Consider the following 24682-nt stretch of genomic DNA (forward strand, 5'->3'; position numbering starts at 1 on the left):
CACATTTTGAAAACTCTGAAAGTTTCTAATTTCAAATATAGAATATAGTTTGGTGAGTGGCACTAATTTAATCTATGTGTCTTGTTTTTTAATACTGAAACTTCTACGAGGGTCTCAAACAAAAACATTCCAAAGCTCTGAATTTTAGACTATGACATAAGTTTAGGCAAAATAATTAAGAAAAATACAAAAAGAGAGCAGGTAGATTTTTAAAAACTATTTTAATACAAGATTAATATCAATTTTCTATCCAAATCAGAAATGAAAAATCTTAACCCAAATAATAGTCATTTGACAGTCACATAAAATTTTAGGTTTGATTGGTGCACACATTTATCCTGCACATATATTCTGTAAATGCACACAGAGACCTCAGTACTATGCTGTCCTTGGGTGTTTTCTCATGGAAGTAGCTCTTCGCAAGGCAAAGTCAAAGATTCCGGTAACTACTCAACCTTGAATGACGCTCCAAATGTTCCCATGCCAAGCTGAGTCTGTGCTGTAGCAAACCATGATATAGCAAGTCTCTAGAATGCGTACAAATCAAAACGCTATTTGTATTAAGTTGGCCTAAGACTAAACACTGGTTAATGTCTCCACCGAGGAGGAATACATTACAAATTTATAAGTTATAGTCTCCTTTACTCCTCTTCTGTTGGCAAAGCTAAACTGATTTTTTCTTTTTAATTAAAATCAGATCTGTTCGTGACTGTAAGTTAATGAAAATGAGTTTGAATTTCTTCAAGTTTTGGATAAGTCAAAACTTGCTTTTTTGAACATTTCTACCTTTAATCAAACCACATGATAATTAGCCTTGCAAGGAAGTAATAAAAGAATCACAACTCAAGAATTTGCTGTTTTACTCCTCCTCGGGGACTTTAGTTGGTGTTTGGTCCATAGCCAAAACATGTATGTAATGGCAAAAGAATGACAGTAGGCTAATGTCTGCAGCAGGGAATGTAAATTAAATATGAGGGTTCTGCATCCAATAGTATTTCCAATGTAATTTAACGAATGTTACTTTTTGAATTACTACTGCTTATTGATGAGTAATAGTGTTTCTCAGTGTAGACAAAATAGGATTTTCTATCCCTTACATTGGAAGCACATGATGTGAGTAACTTATCCATCTGGGTAAATCACTATAAGGGAGTCAGATTTCTAGTGCTAATAGTCTGTGATGGCTATAATCAAAGTGCCAGCTTGACCTTCATTAAATGACAGGAGACTGTCACGCTGCCCTTCAATACAGAACCACAAGCAGATCTCTCATAGGCAAATTTGCAATTCATTCTTCTCTGCTAAAGACTTTAGCCTCCATTTAGCTTTTGTTGTAACATATACAAAGTATAATATACATCAGTTACAGACGTGTATTTCTGTTAGAAAAATACATATTATAACTAAAGAACATGTAAATAGAGGCACTTCAATAAGCTAAGTGTTTGCAGTTATGAGCATCACCCACCAATTTCTAGTGTCCAATTGCAGTGAGCTTATTCCTCTCTACTCATAACAGAAGTTATGATGTGAATACAGAATTAAGGGGACATCAGAACAAAGGAAGGCAGGCCGTGAAAGATACTGGAGCATCACGGCATCCCCTATCACTGTGCTGAAACAAGAAAAATTAATTTGGGAGGGGGAATTTCAAAATACTTACTGAACAGGGATACCTAGATGAAACTAGATTCCTTAGGGACTGAAGAAAATTCTCATGGTCAATTATTCTGAAAAGCATATGACATAGTAGCATGATGATCAAAACCAGGAGGTGCAGTTCTGTAACATTTTAACCATATCCATGCAGGGTGACTAATATTGTGGCATTATTAACTGAGAGTCATTTCAGCTCTCTGCCTGGCTCATATGCATCACTGTATCTTATCCATAGGAACAATACTGATAATGAAGGCGTTGAAACAAATGAAGCAGGCATTTATATATTATCTGTGTGGTTAGTGCGTATAGAACATAGGTTCACATTCATTCATATAATGTGTATTCAAACACATGCACAAAACTGGTTGGGTGAGAAAGCACAGGGAAAAAACAAAGCATCTTGATTTATTTTATAGAAGCGAATGCAGAAATATTTTTAGAAAAAGAGTTGGAGTTTAAAGCCATAAAAATAAGTTGTTACTCAAATATTCTGGAAAAATCAAGGTTGATTGAATTTGTATTGCACCTTAATTATTGGAGAAAACCAGTTCTGATTTCTGAACACACAATGAAGTGAGCAACATACACAATTGGTCCTTCTCAGAGATGTGTTATGTGTAACTGGTGATAGGAAGCTGAAGGTTGGCAGTGAAATGGATGGATTTCAAGAAGTGTGTAATGCTGAATTAGACTTAATGTTAATTTCATCGAGATTTAAAGGAAAGATACCACAAAGTCTCTCTGATTCCTACATTTCATATTTCGTTAGGCAATAGAAGCTTGGAAAACTTTCTGTTTTGCAAAAGTGCTCAAATACACTTAATACCATTGTGCCCCATGTGTTCTACTTAAACGTGATGACTAAATCAATAACTAATTTTAAGTTTGATGAGAACAGAGATCGAAAAATACTGTTTACGTGTCAATACTGTCAATGAGTTAGTTAAAATGCGACTGGCATACTATGGGGTCCTGACATATTACTTTTCCTAACTCTGGATGCATTGTAAAAAATCAAGAAACACATGGACAGCCAAGTATACTCAGAAAGCCCCAGTTTGGTTTGTTTTGCTTCTCTCTGCCAGGAGGAACATGGGGCCTGGCTTTGGCTTACTTGGCAGACAGGGCAAGCTGAGACTCTAAACCGGTCTCCTGAGGGTAGGTCATTTATCCAAGTGCCAAGCAGGAATCTGAGGCCGAAGGTGTTGCACATGAAAGCAATGTTTTTTTGTTTGTTTGTTTTGCTTTTTTTTCCTTTTTTCGTGAATAACATTCTTTACACATACAGTTTCCCTTACCAGCAAAGTCCTGCACACCCATGGCTTGTCCCATGAGCTCAGGACAGGTCTGGAGCAATGGGGACAAAGCAGGCTCACGCAGAAAGGATGTGCCCTGGCAAACTTTTAATAGATGGACAGTTAGATACGTAAAAAATTCTCTTCCTTGATTCTTGGTGCTCACAGGTCATTGAGGGATCCCTTCTCTGAGCAGCACAAAACAAGAAGAGCTGGTTGACAAAACATTTTTTTTTTTTACAAAGGTGTGTCAACCCTGAGCTTGGAATTAAGAAGTTAAAATCTGTGATTTATATATATATATAGATATAAAAATAGATGATCATACTAAGACTAAAAAAGTGAAAGAAATCTCCATGTCCATACTATATATATAGTTTCTTTTTTTTTTGTCTTGAAATTTTTTGTTGTTGTGAGTTATTTTGTAGGAGAATGCCCTTGTGATGCAGAAACCAATCGACACAAAGCAAATAGTCAAACAGGAAAACTTATCTATGGAACTAACTGTTTATCAACTCGGTAAAACAAAAACCAAAAAAACCAACAAACTCCTATTTTAGGAGGGTAATGAACACAGGGCAGAAACATCTAAATTCATGTCAAACCTGTGGCAAAAGCAGAGATTGTATCACTGAAGATGATATTTCAATTGAGATGTTGGAGGGGGGGATGATTTGATGGGGGTGTACACTAGTAACTGAAGATGAAGAAGAAATCTGTGCCAATTGGATACAATGGACAGACATTAAGACAATTAAGGAAAATGGAGCCATTACTGACGTTGACGTTGGGCAGGTTGAGAGAGAGGTGCTGAGTTGGAGTAAGTTTTGCTCTCATATTAAAGATGGAATTCTAAATTGATTATCAGTACCTCCAAATCAATTTGGTATTTGTGGTTAGAGTGCAAGATGACACCTCCAAGACAACAGTGTAATTTTACTACTTTTTTTTTTTTTAAATTTCAAGCTTTCTCCCCATAAGCATTTTGTAAACCTGAATTGTCACAGAAAAGCTTACCCTGGGAGTTGGCTGTCAATGCAGAACCTAGAGCATTGCAGTTCCTTTATTTTGCTCTTTTGTTGCTTCTTTGTTGAAAATGCAGTTGTCTTGGGGTTTGGCCTGATTTTAAAAGGAAAATTATTTTCTTCCTACCTTTTAATTTTTTAAATGGGGTGGGGGGAGAAAAAACTCACAACGTGAGACTTCTTTACTTCTGCAGCATAAAAGCAAATGAAGGTAAGAAAATCTCCTGGTACGAAAGATTGGAGTAAGAATTCTCTCTGGAATAAACAAAGTCCCCACAGATAGCTGAAAAGAGGAAGCAGTTCATCTGGCACCCGGTACTCTTTGGGAAAACAAAAAGGGAGGCAGATCTCAGTACTGCTCTCTTCTCATAGAAAACGGTAAGTTTTTGTGGTATAGTCCATTGTCCAAGAGTGTAAGAAAGGAAGGGAGTTGGCCACTCAGATAGCTAAAATGCAGTTTCATCTGACCAAAACCCAGGATTATCTGCACAGTCTCTGCAGTGCCAACAGCATGCAGACCAGGGACCATGAGAGCAGGGAATGGCCAAGCCCGGCAGCAGAAGAATCCTCTTCTCTCCTGTCGGGGTCAACTGCAGGGGCCTCCGTGGTGACAAACTCAAACTCTGTGGGACACACATCATCCATGCACCCACTGCCACTCCCTGAGCCGCTGGATTCATCACCTGGTGTGGAAAGATTGAAAAAGAAAGTTAGGCCACACTCCAGGAAGAAATGGAGGCAAAGAACACAGCAGATCTGGGCACTGAGGCAGGAACTGTCCCATCCAAGGGTCCCCCATGGTGCAGGTGGGCGGGCAGCTTTATGATGGACGGGTGGACTGTATGCAAATAAGTGGCTGAAACACAACATTAATTGATAACCCGAGTTATAAGTCATCTCTACCATGTTTGGCATCAGAAAGATATTTCTTTCTCTGGCCAATATTTAAATTACATTAAGAAATTTCACTCTGTGCTCTGAGCTGGTGTTCTCAGCAGATACCATGCCTTTAAAGGAATTTTGAAAAGGACACTTTTTTTGTTTTATTTTTGATATAGGGAATTGAAACCAGGGGCACTTAATAGTGAGCCACATCCTCAGCCATTTTTTTTTGGGGGGGGCAGGTGGGTGTACCAGAGATTGAACTGAGGGGCACTGGATCACTGAGTCACATCCACAGCCCTATTTCATATTTTATTTAAAGACAGGGTCTCACTGAGTTGCTTAGCACCTCACTTTTGCTTAGGCTGGCTTTAAACTCACTATCCTCCTGCCTCAGCCTCTGGAGCTGCTGGGATTATAGGTGTGCGCTACTGCACCCAGCCCCTCAACCCCTTTTTATATTTTATTAGAGATAGGGTCTCACTGAATTGCTTAGTGCCTTGCTAAGTTGCTGAGGCTGGCTTTGAGCTTGTGATCCTCCTGCTTCAGCCACCTGAGCATTTTAAAGGAAAGCACAGAGAAGGAAAACAACCATGCGAGTAGGAAATCGGAGGAGCCACAGTGCAGGGCTGTGGAAGGGAGACCTTATGGTTGCTTTTAGCTATTTTTCCCCATTCATGTTCTCCTCCCAAGGGCAAGGATGGGCCCTTTCTTACCCAGCACCTCGCTCTACACCAGGGCTTGACCAGCTACGACCTGTTGCCTGTTTCTCTAGGGCCCATCACCTAAGAGCAGTTTTTATAATCTTAAGAGCTTGGGGAAAAAAGTCAGGAGTAATGTTTTGTGACATGTAAGAAGGCTACATGTGAAATTCAGACTTCAGTGTCCAGTTGTGAAGTCGGATGGGACCGCGGCCTCACATCTGGGTTATCTCCAGTTGCACTGTCATAGGGCAAAGTCGAGTAGTTGTGACAGCACTGGATAGATCTCAAAGTTGTAACAGCATATCTACTATCTGGTCCTTGACAGAGAAAGTTTGGCGTTCCCTGCTTGAAACCAGAGCTCAGGCGCCCCCATGACCTGTTGTCCCTGGGGGGCGTCTTCCCCTCTGCCCTCCATGCCTCTTGGCCTGCTCTAATCCCAGGTCTGACTGCTTGGTTCCTTCTTTGTGATAAACCTTGTCTCTCAGATATGGCCCCAGACCAGGTTCCAGCGGTCACAGTCAGTTCTCTGTATCAGGGTTCTGAATCTCTGTTGTCAACCAACTGCGGATCAAGAATAATTCCGGAAAGTTCTGAAAAGCAGAACTTGGAGATGATGAATGACCTCATATAGGAATTACAAGGGAGCTGCCTCCCTCCCTTCTGCCTTCCTGCCATGCGTGGCCAGAGGTCATTCTCTGGAGGGCACAGTAACAAGGTGCCATCTGGGAAGCAGAGACGGGACTTGCCCTGGACTCCAAACCCTGGCCCTTGACCTGAGATTTCCCAGCCTGCAGAACTGTGAGAAATAAATTTCCTTGGCTTTTAAATTTTTTTAAAAAAGAGCAAAACTTGAATTTGCTGCATACCGAGTTGAATCCACATAAATGGAGTGATGTGTCAGAAGTCCCTGATGGGGCCCCTGCCATATCAGACCCTCAGTCTCTCCCAGCACTGGGCACTATGTGGTTAGTCCTATGATGGTTGTGTTGTACTGAGCATGAACAGGCATATCTTTCTTGTCACGATTCTCTAAACAATACAATATAATAACCATTTCCATAGCACTTATATTGTATAGGTGTTAGAGGTGATTTAGAGGTGATTTAAAGCATATAGGAGGTTACATGCAAATACTAAGCCATTTTATATAGGAGACCGGAGCATCTGTGGATTTTGGTGTCAAGGGAGGGGGGCTGAAACCAATCTCCCACTGTTGTGTCAGCTTTGTGAAGGTACTTGTCTCTACCTGAGATTGTATTATTTATTTGTCTGTTCAGTCGTTTACTGTTGATTTCCTCTTGAGAATGTGTAGAATGTAGTTATTGTTCACTCCTGAATTTTCATGGCTCCTGGCATATAGCAGGTGGTTGGTAAATACTTGTTGAATAAGGAAATGTGCCTCTAGCAGTTGACTCAGTTTCCTTATCTTAACCCACGTGGGTGATAGCAGGCGCCTTGCAGAGTGTATGTGAAGACGACTCCGTACAGTACAACAGAGCACCCAGCCCACCACTGTCAGTGACACCTGATAGAAAAACTATGGTTCCTACAGCAAAATTTAAGATGTCATTACTAATTTAAATGGAGTAGGGCAAGCTGAATAACTTTGCTGAGGCTACATTTTCTCACCTGCAAAAAAATAAAATTAATAATGTCTATTTTACAAAATCATCATGAGGAATAAGTGAGAAAACATTCTCGGAAGGCATTCAGGAAACTAAGCTTTGTTTGGCGTTACGATTCCCCCTTAGTCAATGATCTAAGCTCCTCCCTGTTGGTCTGAGATGCTGATGTGCCTTGAGCTGGGATTGGCGCCATCTTGGCTACTGATGCTACTTAAGTGAAGCCATGGTAGTAGAGGGACTCTTCTAATGTGCCCTAGAGTGAGAAAGACAAAACTCAGCACTGTGTTATTGTTTTTCAAATGGGACATCTAAATATCAGATAAGATCACTTGAATACATATACTATGTTCTTAACATTTTTCTCTGCTTTATCTTTAATGGACTTTAAAAAGGGGCGGGTGATATCCATTGATTAAATTCAGAGACACCAGAATTGTGAAGGGGCTTGTTCTGAACGTAGGTATCATGAACAAGAAGTAATATAACCTTTACAAAGATATTATTAGAGTGACTTGGAATATTAAAAATGTGAGAAGCAAAGAATGATAAGAGGTTCCAGCTGGGAAAAATAATGGCCCCATCTCTTTCTTAAAAGGAATAGCAAACATGGTATTAGGACAAGGGATGGGCAACTTAAAAAATGTCACAAGCAATATGGGTGATGATGGCTGTGGGATGTGAAAGGTTTCCTATCACAGGCAGTATTCTAAAAGAGAGGCCAAATTTGGTGCTTGGGTTAGAGCTGAGGGATGCTCTTAACTGCTGTTGATTTTTATCTTCTTTTGAGAGGAGATGGAGCAAGGTCCCTGCCTCCTGGACCTTTCCTGAGCTTTGCAGATTGACACGCACATAACCTCTTTAAGTTCTCTCTCCTCTGTAAGGAGAGAGAAGCAATAAGGTCAACATCGGCTAATTCTTATGAATCTTGAATTATTCATTCCAACAGTTACTCTGCAGGTAAGAAAGCATTTTATTACATGGAGGAGACAGAATGGATAAAACGCGGAAAATGTGGCTAAGTAGTGAGCAAGGCAGAAGCAACAAAGCCGAAAACTGGGTCTAACATTCTCTTCTGAAGAGGAAGGGAAAGGTTTAGTTAAGAAGAGAGAGGATAATGGGATGATTCTAGAAACTTCTACAGCAATGATGTCCATCAGATGATGATTATCCTGGGCTTCGAAAATTCTTTTTGACTTCTTTAAAATGGAATAATGCTCTTAAAATTTTCTTCAGGGGATGGCTCTGTAGGATGGTGGCAAAGACTTAGGTGACTTAATGTCTTCCATCTGTAACTTGCTTCTTTCTGTCTCATTAATTCAAGCACACAGGCATTGTCTTTTGCTTCAGTGACCAAATTACAGAATCACTGGCAACTTCACATCTTAGCTCCAGGATTCTTTTCCCAGGAACTCTCTTTGTAAAGGTTCACACTTAAGAGGAAATCAACACAACAAAAAACAAAAAGCCAAAGAAAATATCTGCCTTTGTAGTTATGCCTTTTGAATCCACTTAGACAAAACACAAATATAGTTAGTTTCATGTTCATGTTCACTTGCTAGTCCTTCAAATCACTTCTAATGCTTTTGTGATCCTTAATAAAATAGTCATGTATGATATTGCACCAGCATTTTTTTTTGATTCCTCTCAGTATTTCAGATGCCAGCACCTGTGGTTTCTGTGTATGTGCACAATCTGAAAGACAGGAAATTAATGCAGTTGAACTCCCTCACTACCCACCAGGCACTGTCTTAGCTCCTTATAAATCACCTTGAGGGAGCTTCCCAACAGCTCCTTAGGCAGGGGTGCTTCCCATTCTATAGAAGGGGAATCCTAAGACTCAAGAGGTACAGCTGCTTCTCAACTTAGGATGAAGTCACGTCCCCATAAACCCATTGTTGAGTTGAAAATATTCATAAGTCGGAAATGCACTGAGCACATCTAACCTGCCTGACATGCTAACTTAACAGCACAGCATTCTACAGGGTCAGCTGTTTCCCTTTGTGATCCGGCTGACTGGGAGCTGCAGCTTGCTGTCTCTGCCCAGCATGGTGAGAACATTGTACTGCAAAGTGCTAATCTGGAAAAAGATCCAAATGCAAAATTTGAAGGACAGTTTCAACGTGAACGTGTATGGCTTTCGCACCACAGTAAACTCAAAGAATCATAAGTAGAACTGTCGTATGTCAGGACCATCTGTCTGCGTTCGGGATGCCAGTTTACGGGTGGTAAGACCTGGGGAGGGAGTTTGGGGCAGCTGTAAATGTAGATGTAGAGAGGAGAAAGTAAGAACATTACTTTGCTATTTTATCACTAATGGATCAACTGGTAGATGAAACTCAGAAACTCGGTTTTCCCTTTGGAATGGCTGCATGTGCCTACTGAAACTATTAAGATCAGTTGTGATTTTTGTATCATCCCAAGTTTTGTGGATTGGACAGCCTGAGGGGAAGAAGGAGACATCATTATGTGTGCACATTTCTCTTAAAGAAAAATGATGGTGTCATCTGCTATGGCTGTTATTCACTCTGGAAGTGGCTGGTTCTGGTAAAGATTTCCTTACTGGTGTCCTGGAAGTTGACGTCATTGCCATTGTAGGCATTCTTCAATTTGTTGGTCATCACGCGCAGAGCCATGATCTGCTGTCTGATGAAGGTGTCTGGCCGTGTGATGTCCACATCCACCTCAGGGTTATTGATCTGGTTGGTCAACCCATCATTCATGATCTCAGGCAAGTATCTGCAAAGCAGAGAGGGAGAAACAAATTGGGGTGAGGCAGCAGGGACTCAGAACTGGACTCTGTCATGCTGTCTTAACAGCCAAACCACCTGGAACTGGACTTAATTCCTGGAAAAAAGTTTGCCCAAAAGCAAAAATGATTTTTTACAGAAGGCGATGTAGCTAAAATGGCTTTTGACTTGTTTTTTTTGTTTGTTTGTTTCTTGCATTTAAAATATATATACATATATATATATTTTAAATTATATATAAACTATATTATATATAGTTATATATATTGATAGGATTTGTTGTTATATATTTGTTGATGCACACAATATAATAATATAATATGGCCATAATCACTCCCCTAGCACTGTCCCCTGCTGCCTCAACTCCCACCACTTGGTCCCTTTCCTCTATTGATCTCCCTCTGACTTTCATGAGATCTTCCACCACCTTCCCCACACTGCCTTTTTCCTCTCTAGCTTCTTCGAATGAGAGAAAACATCTAACCCTTAACTTTCTGAGTTTGACTTATTTCACTTTTTATATCATGGGTCTCTAGTTCCACCCGTTTTCCTTTAAATGACCTAATTTCAATTTTCTTTATGGCTAAATAAAGCACCATTGTGTATATATATGCCACATTTTCTTTATTCACTTATCTGTTGATGGACACCTGGTCTGGTTTCAAAGTTTGTAAACTGTGCTACTATCACCATGGGTATGCCTGCATCACTGTATATGAGGACTTTAATTCTTTAGTACAAATACTAAGGAGCGGTATAGGTGAGTCATATGATGTTTTTTCAAGTGGCAGTGAATTCCTAGGTAGGTTGGCCGACAAATAAGTACTAAATCCGGTCTTAGAGACATCATTTCTTAAAATTAACTAAATCTTTTCCTCCCCATACAAAAAAAAAAAAGTTGATGAGCTCAGTCAAGGGCTAGATAGCTTCCTCAGTTGTTAATTTTGGTTATAAGAACTAGATTTACACATGACACATGATCTGGGAGAGTTCTTTTGAGGAAGAGGCCTTACCCCAAAGAAGGGGCCCTTACCTCAGATTTTAATCTGAAGAACCTTCTGGATATTAAAAAAAAATTGGGGGTGGGTGGGCATTATAGGATTAAACAGTGGCTGCTAGCATATTGGAGGTGTCTATTATGGATTTTATTTTGTAATGAAATCTTGGGTCTAATTTGGGGGATTTCCCAATATCTGGTAAAACAAAAGGGTGGTATCTAATAGTCCTGAGCTCAGTATTTCTTTAACTGGTAACAAAATATCAAAGTTGTCAGCCCTTCAGGGTCAACTGCCAAAAGCTGTGGAGGCGTATTTCTGCAGCAGAGGCTGGAGATCTGCTCACGGCCCTCTCTGCCTCCTCCTGACGCTCACCTGCCAATTTTCCAGTCCTCTGACTCTTGTCTAAGGAAGCTTCTCATACCTGCTTCTTTGTTGCTATTTCCTGTGTCCTTTTTTTTTTTTTTTTTGAGTGCAGATGGCTAGAGTTGCTTTGCAATGACTTCCTTGCCCCTTTCTTTCTTTCTGGAACATCCTGCACATGCTGTCTGATTCATCTTCCTAAAATATCACTTTTGTCCTCTGTTCTGTCTGAAAACTTCTGAGGACGGTGGCTGATGCCCAATGAGCACTTATGAAATGTCAGGCCCCGCGCTCAGTGTGTTTTTTAGGCAATTTTAAACCCAGTCCAACAGCATACCTAGGAGATTAGTATCATTTCATCTCCTTTTATGAAACAGAAAACCAAGGCTCAGTGAAGATAAGCAAATGTACAGTCTCATTGATGGCAAAACCATGATTTAAATGAAGTCTAGGCCCAAAGCCCAATGCCCAACCACTGCACCGTCTTGTTTGGCAGATCATAAACTAGGAGTCACACTTTACAGCTCAGCCATCTAAGCCTGTCTCTGTCCAGGTCTGCTTTCTTATGCTGCGATACTCCCTCTAAGGGATCCTCCTCCTCTTATAGAATCTGTAGTGGCACCCTCTCCTCCACAGAAAATCTTAATTAAGCTTCTCCAGAATCTTCACCATAATTGATTTTAGGACTATCAGCAAAAGAGTCTCTACAAAAAGAGTTCAATGTAGTCAAACTTCCTATTTTCCTGTTGCTGTATTTTACTTGGCCACTGTCTTGGAAGAGATCAGCTCTCCAGGTTCTGAACACCCCTTTTTCTAGTTTTTCACAAACATTTATACAGTTTAGTAGTTAGTAAAAGTGTGTTTGCAAATGCAAAATGTGGTTTAAAAAAAAAAGACAGATCCTTTAACAAGGCCTCTGGCCTTGAGCTGGGCTTCACAGAGAAGTCTACATTTCTAAGGTAAGTTACCAATTGGGCTCCAAGGTAATACCTGGCAGGGGGAGGAAAGAAAGGGGAGAAGAAGCTCTCCCCTTCTCAGGTGCTGTCCTTGAAGGATTAACTTGCCCAGAACAATGAAAGAAAAAGCTGCTTTTATGTGATCTTCTGCAGACTGTGAACTTCTGAGCCCCTCCCCTTACTCCCTGGGTATAAAGTTCTGAAGCTACCTGAACTCGGGGTTCAGGGGATTAACTGATTACAGTGAAAGCTGTACCCTCTGAACCTGGCTGCAGTCAAATAAAACTGTTTCCTGATATCTTCGGTGCCCTGCCTCATCTGTCCCCTACAACAAATCTACTCTGTGTATCCATCTTTGCTGGCTCATCCATAATATTGTAAAGTACATAGTTGGTCTTCATCCCTGTTTCCTGGCTCATGACTTCTTCCCAACACAGGCCATGGAAACTAGAATTTCTCTTTTCCAAGGCAGATTGTAGAAGCCCTAATATTCCCTCCATTCCGTCTATTCCTTTGGACTGGTCTTAAAGGAATTCTTCAACTTACCTTGTCTTATAGGAGGTTATAAGAGCCCCCTAATTTCAGGAGGGTCCTGCCCCATACTCTGGAGGGAGGAATGCTGCACAGAGAGGTCAAGAGAAATACTGAAGAGGACAGGCCTTGCTGGGTTCCTCACCAGGCTGTTAGCAACCATGTCTATACCAGGAAGCCCCCAGAAAAACCTAAAGGGTTCAGAGGGTTTCTGGATAACAGAATACACAGCGGTTCTGGAGGGTAGCACACCCAGAGAGGGAGAGGGGCTTCATGCCTCTCTCTGATATGTCAAAATTAATCAAAACTAAGGAAGGAGTTGTGTGAACTCTGATTTAGAGCCAGTCTGTCAGAAGCACAGGTAAACAAACTAAGGACTGAGAGTGGCATCATAAGCAATCTTGGGGGCAGTTTTGGGGATTGAGCCCTCAAAAAGTAGTGTCAGAACTGAATTGGGGCTAGGCACAGTGGCATAAACTTATAATCATAGCAGTTTGGGAGGTTGAAGTAGAAGGATCTCAAGTTCAAAGCCAGCCTCAGCAACTGAGTGAGGCCCTAAGCAACTTAGTAAGACCCTGTCTCAAAAAATAAATAAATAAATAAAAAGGGCTGGGGATGTGGCTCAGTGGTTAAGCATCCCTGGGTTCAATCCCTGGTATGTATGTGTGTGTATGTATGTGTGTGTATGTATGTGTGTGTATGTATGTGTGTGTGTATATATAACTGAATTCGACTAGAGGACACCCAACTGGTGTCTGCTCAGAATTGCTCACTCACTTGCTGTGGGGAGAAATCCCCACACATCTGATGTCAGAAGTCTGTGTTGATTGTGGTATGAGAGCAGAGGAAAAAGGAAGCCTTTTTTTTTTTTTTAAACAAACAGTATCCCATGGGGTTTGTTGGTTGGTTGGTTTGTTTTTGTTTTGGTCTATGATGCACTTTTCCATTTAAATCCCAAATGCTCTTAAAGACCCAAGCCGATCCTCACTTTCTCCCAAGATATCTTCAGCTTTCAGGAATCTTCTCACCCTTTTGTACAGTTGCAAAGTTCAACTGGGCCTTCTGTGCATTGCACCACCACTTCTCTGAGCTGAGGGAACAGGTCCGTGCTGAAATCCAGCCTCAGTTCTGAGGTCACAAAGCTACACACCTGCAGGGGACCCATCACCAAAAGGGGCACATTTTTCCTTTCTTTTTGATAATGTTTTTATTTTAGAAGATTTCAAAATATACAAAAATAGAGACAATAACATAATAACCCCAGGTGGCTCTGTCCTTCAGCCTTTGACAGAGAAACTTTGATACTTAAGCCATTTTTCAGGTATTGGATCTTGTGAATGACGTACTTGTGTATGAATTGCTTTATCCATTTTAAATCAGAGGTGACCCGAAAAGCTCTATATTTTCATCCATATCTTGAACAAAATTGATTTTACAATGTTCGCTAAATAATGAATAGTAAAACACACAGAGTGCACTGTAAATTCTTTCCCATGAAGCTTCAACTATTATTGCCCTAAAAAAATGTCCTAATAGAAATTTTAAAAAGCCATGGACCCATAACTCTTTATTTTTGCCATAAAGCAAAACTTCTGTTGTGGCTTTTAATATAGCTGATATAAATAAAATCTTCTTGGATTCTGAGATGGCCCTTCTGATATAACTTCTAATGTATGACATTGGATCAACAATTATTGACATGCAATTATATGTGCCAGGCTCTAGGAGTTCTATCTATTTATGAAAGTCCATTGGAATAATAGTGGCAAGTGCAGGCCATCCACTGCAGACACAAGAATTGGGAGGGTTGTAAGGTGATGGTTGATGCTGTTCTTCCTCTACATTCTCGACAATGGTTCCTGCAGCTGTACCTAGGCTGAGTTAGAGACAGTCTTTGTCTCTCTCAGATGCTGTGTGCACAGCTCGGCAAGCCAAGCATCATTTATCAGCAGCTCACTGCAATCCCTTGCATGAGAATGCTGCCCCTGGGAGTCTGAACATCCAAGAACAATAAGAGACTGCCAAGGAAACCTAGTCTCAAACTGTGCCTACTGATGCTCAGCCACTTACCATAAAAACAAGTAACAATGCCCTGGTCCCCTCTAGAACCTTTTTTCCTTTTGGTGTATTCAAAAGGTGACTTTAAAGATAATACAAAACTTTAGCCTACAGTAGTTGAAAAAGAAAATGGCCATTTTTCCACACCAGAGCTAGGTCCTGAGGCTAACTAAATCTGTGGATGGCCATTGTGCAGCCGCAAAGGTTTGTGGAAGCCCAGCTGAGCACCAGGGTCTCAAGAGCCTATTCATCTGCTGTCCGATACGTGTGGTTTCTTTAAAGCTCATGTCCTGCAGGAATAGACCCATTGTTGAGCCCGCAAGCTTCTACCTTTGATTAGTTTCTGCTCATCTCTTCAACTTGTTGGCATTGTTTTTCTTGTGCCATCGTATCTCTGGGAGACATACAAGGGGAATCTTGTCATGGACATCCCTGGCTCCAAGGCGGGATGCGTATTTACTTGGAACAGGGAGAACCCAGAAGGGAGGAAAAATTGCAGAAGCTTGAACATGGGCATCATCATCTGCCAATGCTTCATGCTATGATGTGGCAAGTGGTTGGCATCCAAGAGCAGCCAAGCACAGCCTCCTCATTTCGGCTGGCTTCTGTTTACAAGAACATGGCTAGAAACCCACTCTTTGACAGTTTTGCAGAATTACATTTTTTTCCCCATTTAATTTCCTATCAATAATGTAGCCTTCTTTGATCACATCCAAATATGATAGCTGATTAGGAAGAGTCATGCAAGAACTTGACAGGGGGGCTGACATATTCAATCTTGTGGGTGGCTGCAGGCTCTGCGCCAGGACCCTCAATGGCAGAGTTGACAGCTTCTGTCACCTGAGAGACGTCAGACACACTCATTCCTGCAGAAGTTCTCCACTGGTCACCCACTGCACTTTCCATTATCATCACTGACAACGACTCTTTACGGTTGAGCCAATGCTTCCAGAAAGATCTGCTGACATATGAATGTGGGGTGTGGGAGGATGGGCATGTCGACTTGTCAGCAATCAGTGTCTCTCATCAGCATGTTCATGCCAGCAGTTGTTCTGCATTTTTTTTCTTTTCTTTTTTCTTTTTTTTTGAGCATTGTAATCATACATAGTAACTGGCTGGATTCATTTTGACAAAATCATACATGATTTCAAGCTCCATCTCCTCCTTTTCTTCCCCTCCTCTCTCCTGTTATTCTCCCTCCTCTACTCTATTAAACTTGTTTTCTTCCACAAATACATAAAAGTGAAGTTCCTTTTGGTATCTTTATACATGAATATAGCATGATTTTGTTAAATCCATTCCATTTATCTTCCCCTTTCCCTTCCTCCCTCTCTCATTCACCTACGTCGACTCCACTAATCTTCCCTGTATCTTTGTGCTATCCTCTTCCCTCACCCACTGTCTTCTTTCCCTTATTTTGTTCTAGCTTCCACATATGACAGGAAACATTCAACCTTTGCTTGTCTGAGTTTGGCTTATTTCACTTAGCATGATTTTCTTCATTTCTATCCATTTATCAGCAAATGCCATCAGTTCATTCTTCTTTATGGCTGAGCAAAACTCCGCTTTGTATATAGACCACATTTTCTTAATCCACTCATCTATTGACAGGCATCTGGGTTGACTCCATGATTTAGCTATGGTGAATTGTGCTTTTATAAACATTGCTGTGGCTGTACCACTATGGTATGTTGATTTTAGTTCTTTTGGATAAATACTGAGGAGTGAAATAGCTGGGTCTTATGGTGGCTCCATTCCTAGTTTTTTGAGGAAACTCCACACTGCTTTCCAGACTGGTTGCATTAATTCACAGTCCCACAAATGAAGTACAAATGTACCTTTTCCACCACATCCTCACCAGCATTTATTATTATTAATGTTCTTGATCACTGCCAATCTGACTAGAGTGAGATGAAATCTTAGTATAGTTTTGACTTTCATTCCCTAAGTGCTAGAGATGCCGAATATTTTTTTTTTCATATATTTCTTGGCCATTTGTATTTCTTCTTTTGAGAAGTTTCTGTTTAGCTATTTTTGCCCATTTATTGATTGGACTACTTGGGTTTTTTTAGCATTGAGTTTTTGGAGTTCATTTTATGTTCTGGATATTAGTTCCCTGTCAGGGGTGTGGCTGGCAAAGATTGTCTCCAGTTCCGTAGGCTCTTTCTTCATTCCCTTTGCTGTGCAGAAGGTTTTAGTCTGATAATATCCCGCTTATTGATTCTTGATTTTATTTCTTGAGCTTTAGGGGTCTTGTTGAAGAAGTTGGTGCCTGTACCTATATGATCAAGTGTAGACTGTATATTTTTTTCTGCAATTACAAGATTTCTGGTCTAATTCTTAAGTCTTTGATCCATTTTGATTTGGGTTTTGTGCAGGATGAGACATAGGATCTCATTTATTTTTCTACAATTTTCCCAGCACCATTTATTAAAAAAAAGCTGTCTTTTTCTCCAAAATATATTTTTGGCAACTTTGTCAAGTATTGGATGGCGATAAGTATATGAGTTTGTCTCTTTATTATGTGTTCCGTTCCATTGGTCTTCACGTCTGTTTTGATGCCAATACCATGCTGCTTTTGCTACGACAGCTCTGTGGTATACTTTGAAGTCAGGTATTGTGATGCCTCCTACATCACTTTTCTGGCTCAGAGTCGCTGTGGCTATTCTGGGTTTCTTTTTCTTCCAATTGAATTTTAGGACTGTTTGTTCGTCTAGTTATGTCATTGGTATTCGGATGAGGAGTGCATTGAATATCTATATTACTTTTTATACTATGGTTATTTTGACTATATTCATTCTGCCTATCCAAGAACACGAAGGTCTTTCCATTTCTGAGGGCCTCTTCAATTTCTTTTCTTTCTTTTTTTTTTTTTGGTGTTCTATAGTTTTCACAGTACAGATCTTTTACCTCCTTGGTTAGATTAATTCTCAGGTATTCTATTTATTTATTTGTTGAAGCTATTGTGAAGGGGGTGATTTTTCTTATTTCTTTTTCACATACTGGCAGTTGTTCTGTTTCAAAATACTGAAAAAAAGAGTTGCGTTTGGAGGGAAAGGGACACACACTCTCAGGATTAGGATTTGGAAGGTACAAGTATGAGATGGGAGGCACTAGAAGGGAAGGTTAGCTTAGAGGTGCCCAGTGGGGTTGACATGAATCCAAGTGGGGGCTGAGGTAGAAAAGGGGTGAAACAAGATGCCTAGCTGCTGGCTTAGGTTTGTTTTCAGGTGCCTGAAAATGTATCTGAGCATAATCAGAAGAGTGAGGTGTGAGCAATTTCAACTGCTTGTTGGTGCAAATGAGCTCCATTCAATACAAGTCTCTGTAGCAATTTCTTGTTCTAAGTTACATATTCACTCATCTTTAGCAGGTTTAAGAGTCATCCTAATATAATGCTAATATAGATCCAGAATTCCTTTTGTTCAGTTCCAAAATTCAAAAACAAGTGTGTTTTTAAAAATAATCCACTTGTTAGCAAAACTTCATCAAATATGAAACGAGGGTAATTATAGTCCTCATTTATCCCACTTACTGCAATATTAATACATTTGGCTACAGAAATATTAATGTAGGTTTTGCAGGTTGTAGGTCCAGACCCCACTGGGAATATTACATAATATACAGCATATTCACTGTGGTAATCTTCTAAAATTTAAAAAATTCTGAATTCTGGAAACACACATGGTCTCAAGGGTCTCAAATAAAGAATTGTAAACCTTATGGTGCTGTGACCTCTTTCAGAAGTTTACTTAAAATCTAAGTTTTATGCTTCACACACATTAGGATAGCTATTATTTAAAACAGCAGACAAAAAATAACCACCCTTGGCAAGGAGGTGGAGAAACAAGAACCAGGAACACAGCTGTTGGAAATAGAAAATGGCGCAGCCTCTGTGGCCATCAACATGGTTTTGGTTCCTCAAAATACCGAAAATAGAACTACTCTGTGTGGTAGTGATTCCACCTCTGGGCATATACCTGAAAGTATTGAAAGAAAGGAGTGGAGCACATGTTTGGACACCTCTGTTCACAGTGGAATTACTCATAATAGCCCCAAAGTGCCATATCCCGAGAGTTCATCGGTGGATGGATGGATGTAATGGAAATGTGGTATTTATATACAGGGGAATATTATTCAGCCTTATAAAGGAAGGAAACACGTGTGGTATGGCATGGCTACATCTTGAGGATATTAGGCTAAGTGAAATAAATCAGGCACAAAAGACAAATATTATATGGTTCTATTAGGATGAGATACTTACAATAGTCAGAATCATAGAGATAGAGATTAGACCTGTGAGTGCCAGGGCCTGGGGCAGAAGGGTGGGGAATTCATGTTCACTGGGTACAAGGCTTGGTGTGGGAGGAGGAAAAGCTTGTGTGGATGGAGGACAGTGAAACTTGCACAATGTAAACGTACTTATTATCAATGAACTGTGCACTGACCAAGTGGTTAAAATGGCAGATTTTATGTTTGGTGTGCTTTACCATGATTAAAGAAAATAAAAGATTTAAGTATAACTTTTTATAAAAGTTTGTGATATAGATTACTTTTTACCCCTTTCCAGTTTTCCTGGCTGGAAAGTGGTATTACTTAAAGCACACTGTGAGCTTTTGCTTTAAATGGCTTTACAGATTCTGAAGACTGTGAAGATGGGTGGTCCAGGAGCAATGACACCAAGATGTGGCCAAAGGCTCACCAACAATGACCTGGGACACCTGAGATCTCTTTAGGACAGATCTCTTAGGGCAGTGTGACCATGGGCAAGTCACCAAACCACGTTATTTTGTTCTTCACTATGCAAATCTAATGTGTGCTTATGCAAATTAAGTGGTTAAACATGGCTTCCTTCAATACCAAACTGGGTCCTTAGGAGCAGCTGTCAGCAGCAGCATCCGGGGTTTTAAAGCCTGAATTCATGTACAGAGAATGATTTGTAGTGGCTATTCTCCAACTGGAGCATGGAGGCAGGGAACGTCTTGGGAGGTCTTGGAGAACTCATAGCTCCACAGTTGCAGCAGTGAGAAGAAGCTAAATTCTTTGACTTGGCTGCTTGACTCATTGGCAGAAGGTTCCCCAAACCCATCGTTTGTTGGTAAAACTGAAGTCAGCAAACTACAGAGCAGACAGAGAAAAAGACCCGTGAGCCAGTTTTCAGGGGTGCCTAGCTATGGACTAGCCTTAAGCTTCCCTTCTCCTGTTTGTAGACAACTGTGTCCAACATCTTTTATCACTTGTAATAGGTTCATGCAACTTCTTCTCCTTACCCCGGACAGTCAGGAAGAATCCATGGATCCTTCCCTCCCCAGATATGCCAGGGGAAGGGGGAAGTAAAGCATTTTAGAATGCCGGCTTTGACAGTTGCCAGTTCTTTTCTTAGACAGAATTCCCACCTTCCCAACGTGTTTGCCTGGCTGGGCATGTATTGAATATTTTGCAGTTTTAAATACAGCTAGAGTGCTTTGAGACATACTCTGCCATCAGACTAAAACAATATTGTCCTGCCAGACCTGCCGAGTCACTGTCTTGACAGATTTCTCATCACCATGCATCATTTCGCCTTCCTTCCATCTGCTCAGACTTATCCAGTCTGAACTTGCTATTTTCTTTGGTTAGTCAATCCACACAGCGGCTGGTGAGAGTGACTGATCTATTTTCTAGATTTCATTGCTGTTCCTCCACCTTACAATTTACTGTGTGTACTTCTTGGCCTTGGGAAGGAGTTCCTTGGGGATGCACTATTTCTGTGAGGATCAGGTACCTAAAAATACAGCAGAGGCTCCCTACAAAAGCCACGTCTCCAAAGGGTCCAATTAATCCTTGTCCTTCAGCCAGCTCCTTGATCGCCTCCTCCCAGAAGGCGTTTGAAAGAGAGGACACATTGACAGCTAAACACTGGCCTGCAGGAAGCAAAATCCTAGTCATTTTGCCAGTTCCATGGGGGAGAGGGAAGAGTCCAGAAATGATTGACTCAAAGACCCTGAAAACCCTCAGCTCATTTACATCCTATCAGATAACCCCGTGTCTATGGGGCGCCACTCCCAGACTGGTTTGCATTCTTCTGGTCTCATGTCTCCCATATTCTCCTTTCCTTTTTAATCCCTATGAGTTTAGAAAAAGGGTCCTGATAAAGAGAAAACAATCCTAAAGGAAGCTATAGATGCTGTAGTTTAATATGGTGTGTCCTGAAATAGCAAAAATCTGCCTATGAGCCAAAAGGGCAGAGTCTATGTGAAAGTCATAGACACTCAGTGTTTTCTTCTGCTACTGCCTGGCAGAGTTCTAGCCTGTAGCTGCTAACCATATAAAAGTTTTATTTCCTTGCAGGTCTGTGCTTTGCTGCCTCCTACCTAATCATTCTTCTCTAGCTCCTGAACAGACAGCTCATTCTGGCCACTGGCTGCCCAGAACGCCCTTCTCAGGCATGACTGATGGCTGCAAATGTCTTCCTAGGGTCTCTGGGTTCACCCCGGAACTTTAGGAGGCCTAGATTTGTAACCTGCACCACGAGTCTTTAATTTTTTTCCCTTTGGCTTCTAGATTATTATTGATTTTCCTCTGCAACTTACTAGCTTCCTTTCAGTTCCTATTTGTCTGTGTGGAGTCAGAGTGCTCCTGTGTCTTCTCCCATTTCCCCCTAAGATGTTGCTTAGGTCAGTGGAAAATGGGAGACGTAGAAGTTACACCTGCAAACGCACTTTCCTTCTGGTCACTGAAGATGCGTCTGATGCTGCCTTTCTCAGGTGACAGATGCTGCTGTGAATTCTAAGGAAAATCCTGAATTAACTCTTCTGATGAGTGGGATGTGATTATAAGTCCCAATTGCTACAAAACAAATGTTGCATGCCCCAAGATCAATGTGGTAAACACCGAATCTCCAGTGTGGTGGTATTTATTTGGTGGGTCTTTGGGAGATAATTAGGGTTGGGTAAAGTCATGAGTTTCGAGGCCCTGTGATGGGATTAGTACCTTTGGAAGAGAAAGGGAAGAGACCTCTCTCTTTCCACCTTATGAGGATGGGGAAGAAGGTGGCCATCTACAGGATGTTTAGGAAGAGGTCCTTCACCAGAACCCAACCTTGATGGTACCCTGCTCTTAAACGTCCCAGCCTCTGGAACTGTGCGAAGTGAAATTCTGTTGTTCAAGCCTCTGTATGGTATTTTTTTTATAGCATCTAGAGCTGACTAAGATAGTCATTGACTCAAGTACTGACCAACGATTCAGGAATCAAAAAGTTATGCTTGCCAGTCATCACAATGGACCATTTGAGACCAGAAGTCTGTATGAACTCTACCCTGCATTGTGAAGGTTCTGCTATATTTCCAACCTAAATTCTCTCTTGATGCACTTGTGAAGCCTAAGCAATTTTCAGTCAAGATGATGTCAACCTTGCCTCTACCCAGTGGGTGACACACAACTGAACTATGTGACCTCCCTGCCTATATTGCTGTTGTTTTTAATACAAGAAAAGTCCAAAGCCAACATCAAAAGTACCTGTGAAGGCAAAGGGAAAACAGAAAACTGGGACATGCTCCTGGAGGCTGGTGTGAGAACTGAGAAAGGGAATATCTTACATGTCGATAGGAGCAGAGAGTAGCGCTGCCAGATGAAACATAGGGTTGCCAGTTAAATTTGAATTTCACATACACTGTGGATTTTTTTTTAAGTATAAGTGTGTTCCATTTTTCATCTATTATTTTAAAGTACCAGTTCTGGCAACTCTGCCTCAGAGCCTGTTACTCAAAGTGTGGTTCCTGGACCAACAATAAGTGCATCACTTGGGAATTTGTTGAAAATGCAGATTCTTACTCAGGTCCCACCAGAACTTCTTGTCTTCATCAGTTCAGGCTTCTATAACAAAAATACCAGAGACTGGAGGGCTTAAACAATTCATGCTTATTTCTCATGGTTCTGGGGTTTGGGGCAATCAAAATTTAAGGGGTTGGCAGATTCCATGTCTAGTACTATCTCTTTTCCTGGTTTTTGCAGATGGCAACCTTCTTGTTCTGTCTTCACAGGGGAGGAGGGGAGGAGATACCGTCTTTCTCCTGACTCTTTTTATAAAGGCACTAATCACACAGAGAAGTCTTCCATTCTCATGACCCGATAACCTCCCAAAGTACCATCACACTGGGGGGTTAGGATTTCAACTTAAGAATTTTAAGGGGACACAGACATACATTCATCCTGTCATACTTACTGAATCAGAATCCACATTTTAAACCAAAGTTTGAGCAGCATTGTTCTAGAATTTACAAACTATTTTCAGCCACCCTTTGGTTTCAGCCCTACCACATCTATGTGTTTCCTGTTATATTTCAAGTCATCCTCAATTTCAGCAGGTACCATTAATTTAATCATAGCTTTCTGGGAAAATAAGGTAATCACTAGAATAAATGGACATATCCACTATAGGAGTCATTTTGATTTCAGAAACGTTAGCATCTGCAAAAGGTATCTTTCTGAATCAAGGAAATATGGGAAACAGCTGGGAAGGAGAATACAAAAAATAATTGGGAAACTATGGGTGACAGAAGACAAGCCTGATCAAATACTTAGAAAAAAGGGGCTGTAGGAGTGGTACAAATGGAGAATGTGCCTGAGAGTCTGATGGATGAAACATACAGACAGGGAGACTGTCTGGCTCATGGGAGACCTCAGTACACAGGTTCTCATGCATAAACTCCAGACATGACACTCCATCAATCCTTAGAGATGACTCTGGTCCATATCCATGAATGTGTCGATAGATTTTTTTTTTTAAAAAAAAAATAAAGTTTCTATTTCTTTCATTTAACTCAGGTGATAAGAATAACCTTTCTTACTTCATTTTTCTTTGTTTTACAATTATTCATAAACATTTAAAAATGTCTGTCATTTTAAAATCTATACTTCAAAAGTAGGGGAAAATGTAATGATCTGCATTACAACGGATTCTTTGCTATTATTTTTTAATTGATGCATAAAAGTTGTGCATTCTTTATGGGGTCCCATGTGATGTTTGGAAACATATAATGTTCAAATCAGGGTAAGCATATCTTTCTCCTCATTTCTTTATGGTGAAAGTATTCAAAATCCTTACTTCTAGCTTTTTAGAAACATAATACATTTTGATATTTACAGTAACCTTTTTGTGCAAGAACATACCAGAATCTATTTCTTCTAATAGTAACTTAGCACCCATTGATTAACCTCTCATGATCAGATGGATTCTTCAACTTTCAAAACAGTTCAGTAGAATTTCTTTAATTGAGAAACTTATCTCGTGTGCTTCTAGATCAATTATTTGCAAGAGAAGAAAACTTCAGCTAAATTTAATTCAACAAGTCTTCATTGGCTATCTATTTACTCTGCTAGTCAATATAAAGTTGTAATATTAAGACTTCCTTTCAGCAGAAGAATAAAAATAGGAACTAAAAGGAAGCATAAAATTATAATTTTTCAAGGGGAACACAATTTGAGTCACAAATATTTGACAGCCTCATCTTTTTAAATAATATACTTATTGCATAATGAAAGGGACAGTGTATTGGGTTAAATTCTGGAATATTTCTGCAAGTGACTTTATTGCATTAAACTTTAGTCATTTCCTCCACTGTATAAAATCCTCTAATGTTTCTTGTTGGTCATAGGATAAAATTAAAATGTGGCTCTTGGGTACTGATTCAAGTGTTTACCCTCCTATATGGTCTTCTCCGAAACCTGCAATTCAGTGGTATGGTGCTGGATCTCTGTCTTCTTTCTCCTGGACCTCCCGGACCCCTGTCCTCTCTCCAGTTACTGTGCCTTTTCACACACTGATCCCACTACCATTTTATAGTACCTGCATCTTATAA

At 40.5% G+C, this 24682-nt stretch overlaps 1 protein-coding gene across 2 annotated transcripts in view; it reads right to left on the reverse strand.

Annotated features, from left to right (window-relative positions):
• Positions 1-202: 202 nt before the first annotated feature.
• Gpc6 (glypican 6) overlaps positions 203-24682 on the reverse strand; it is a 1048357-nt gene continuing 1023877 nt past the window's right edge. For both annotated transcript variants that reach the window (XM_058582789.1, XM_046454952.2), the window contains 2 exons: positions 9754-9929; positions 203-4665 (listed from right to left, as the gene is read on the reverse strand). In XM_058582789.1, the coding sequence (XP_058438772.1) occupies positions 4463-4665; positions 9754-9929 (379 nt within the window). In that variant the 3' untranslated portion in view covers positions 203-4462. The remainder of the gene's footprint in view (positions 4666-9753; positions 9930-24682) is intronic.

Source organism: Marmota monax, unplaced genomic scaffold (genome assembly GCF_021218885.2).
Source record: "Marmota monax isolate L192 unplaced genomic scaffold, Marmota_monax_Labrador192_F-V1.1 WCK01_AAM20220418_F8-fsc00026, whole genome shotgun sequence".
In the NCBI taxonomy this organism is placed as follows: domain Eukaryota; kingdom Metazoa; phylum Chordata; class Mammalia; order Rodentia; family Sciuridae; genus Marmota; species Marmota monax.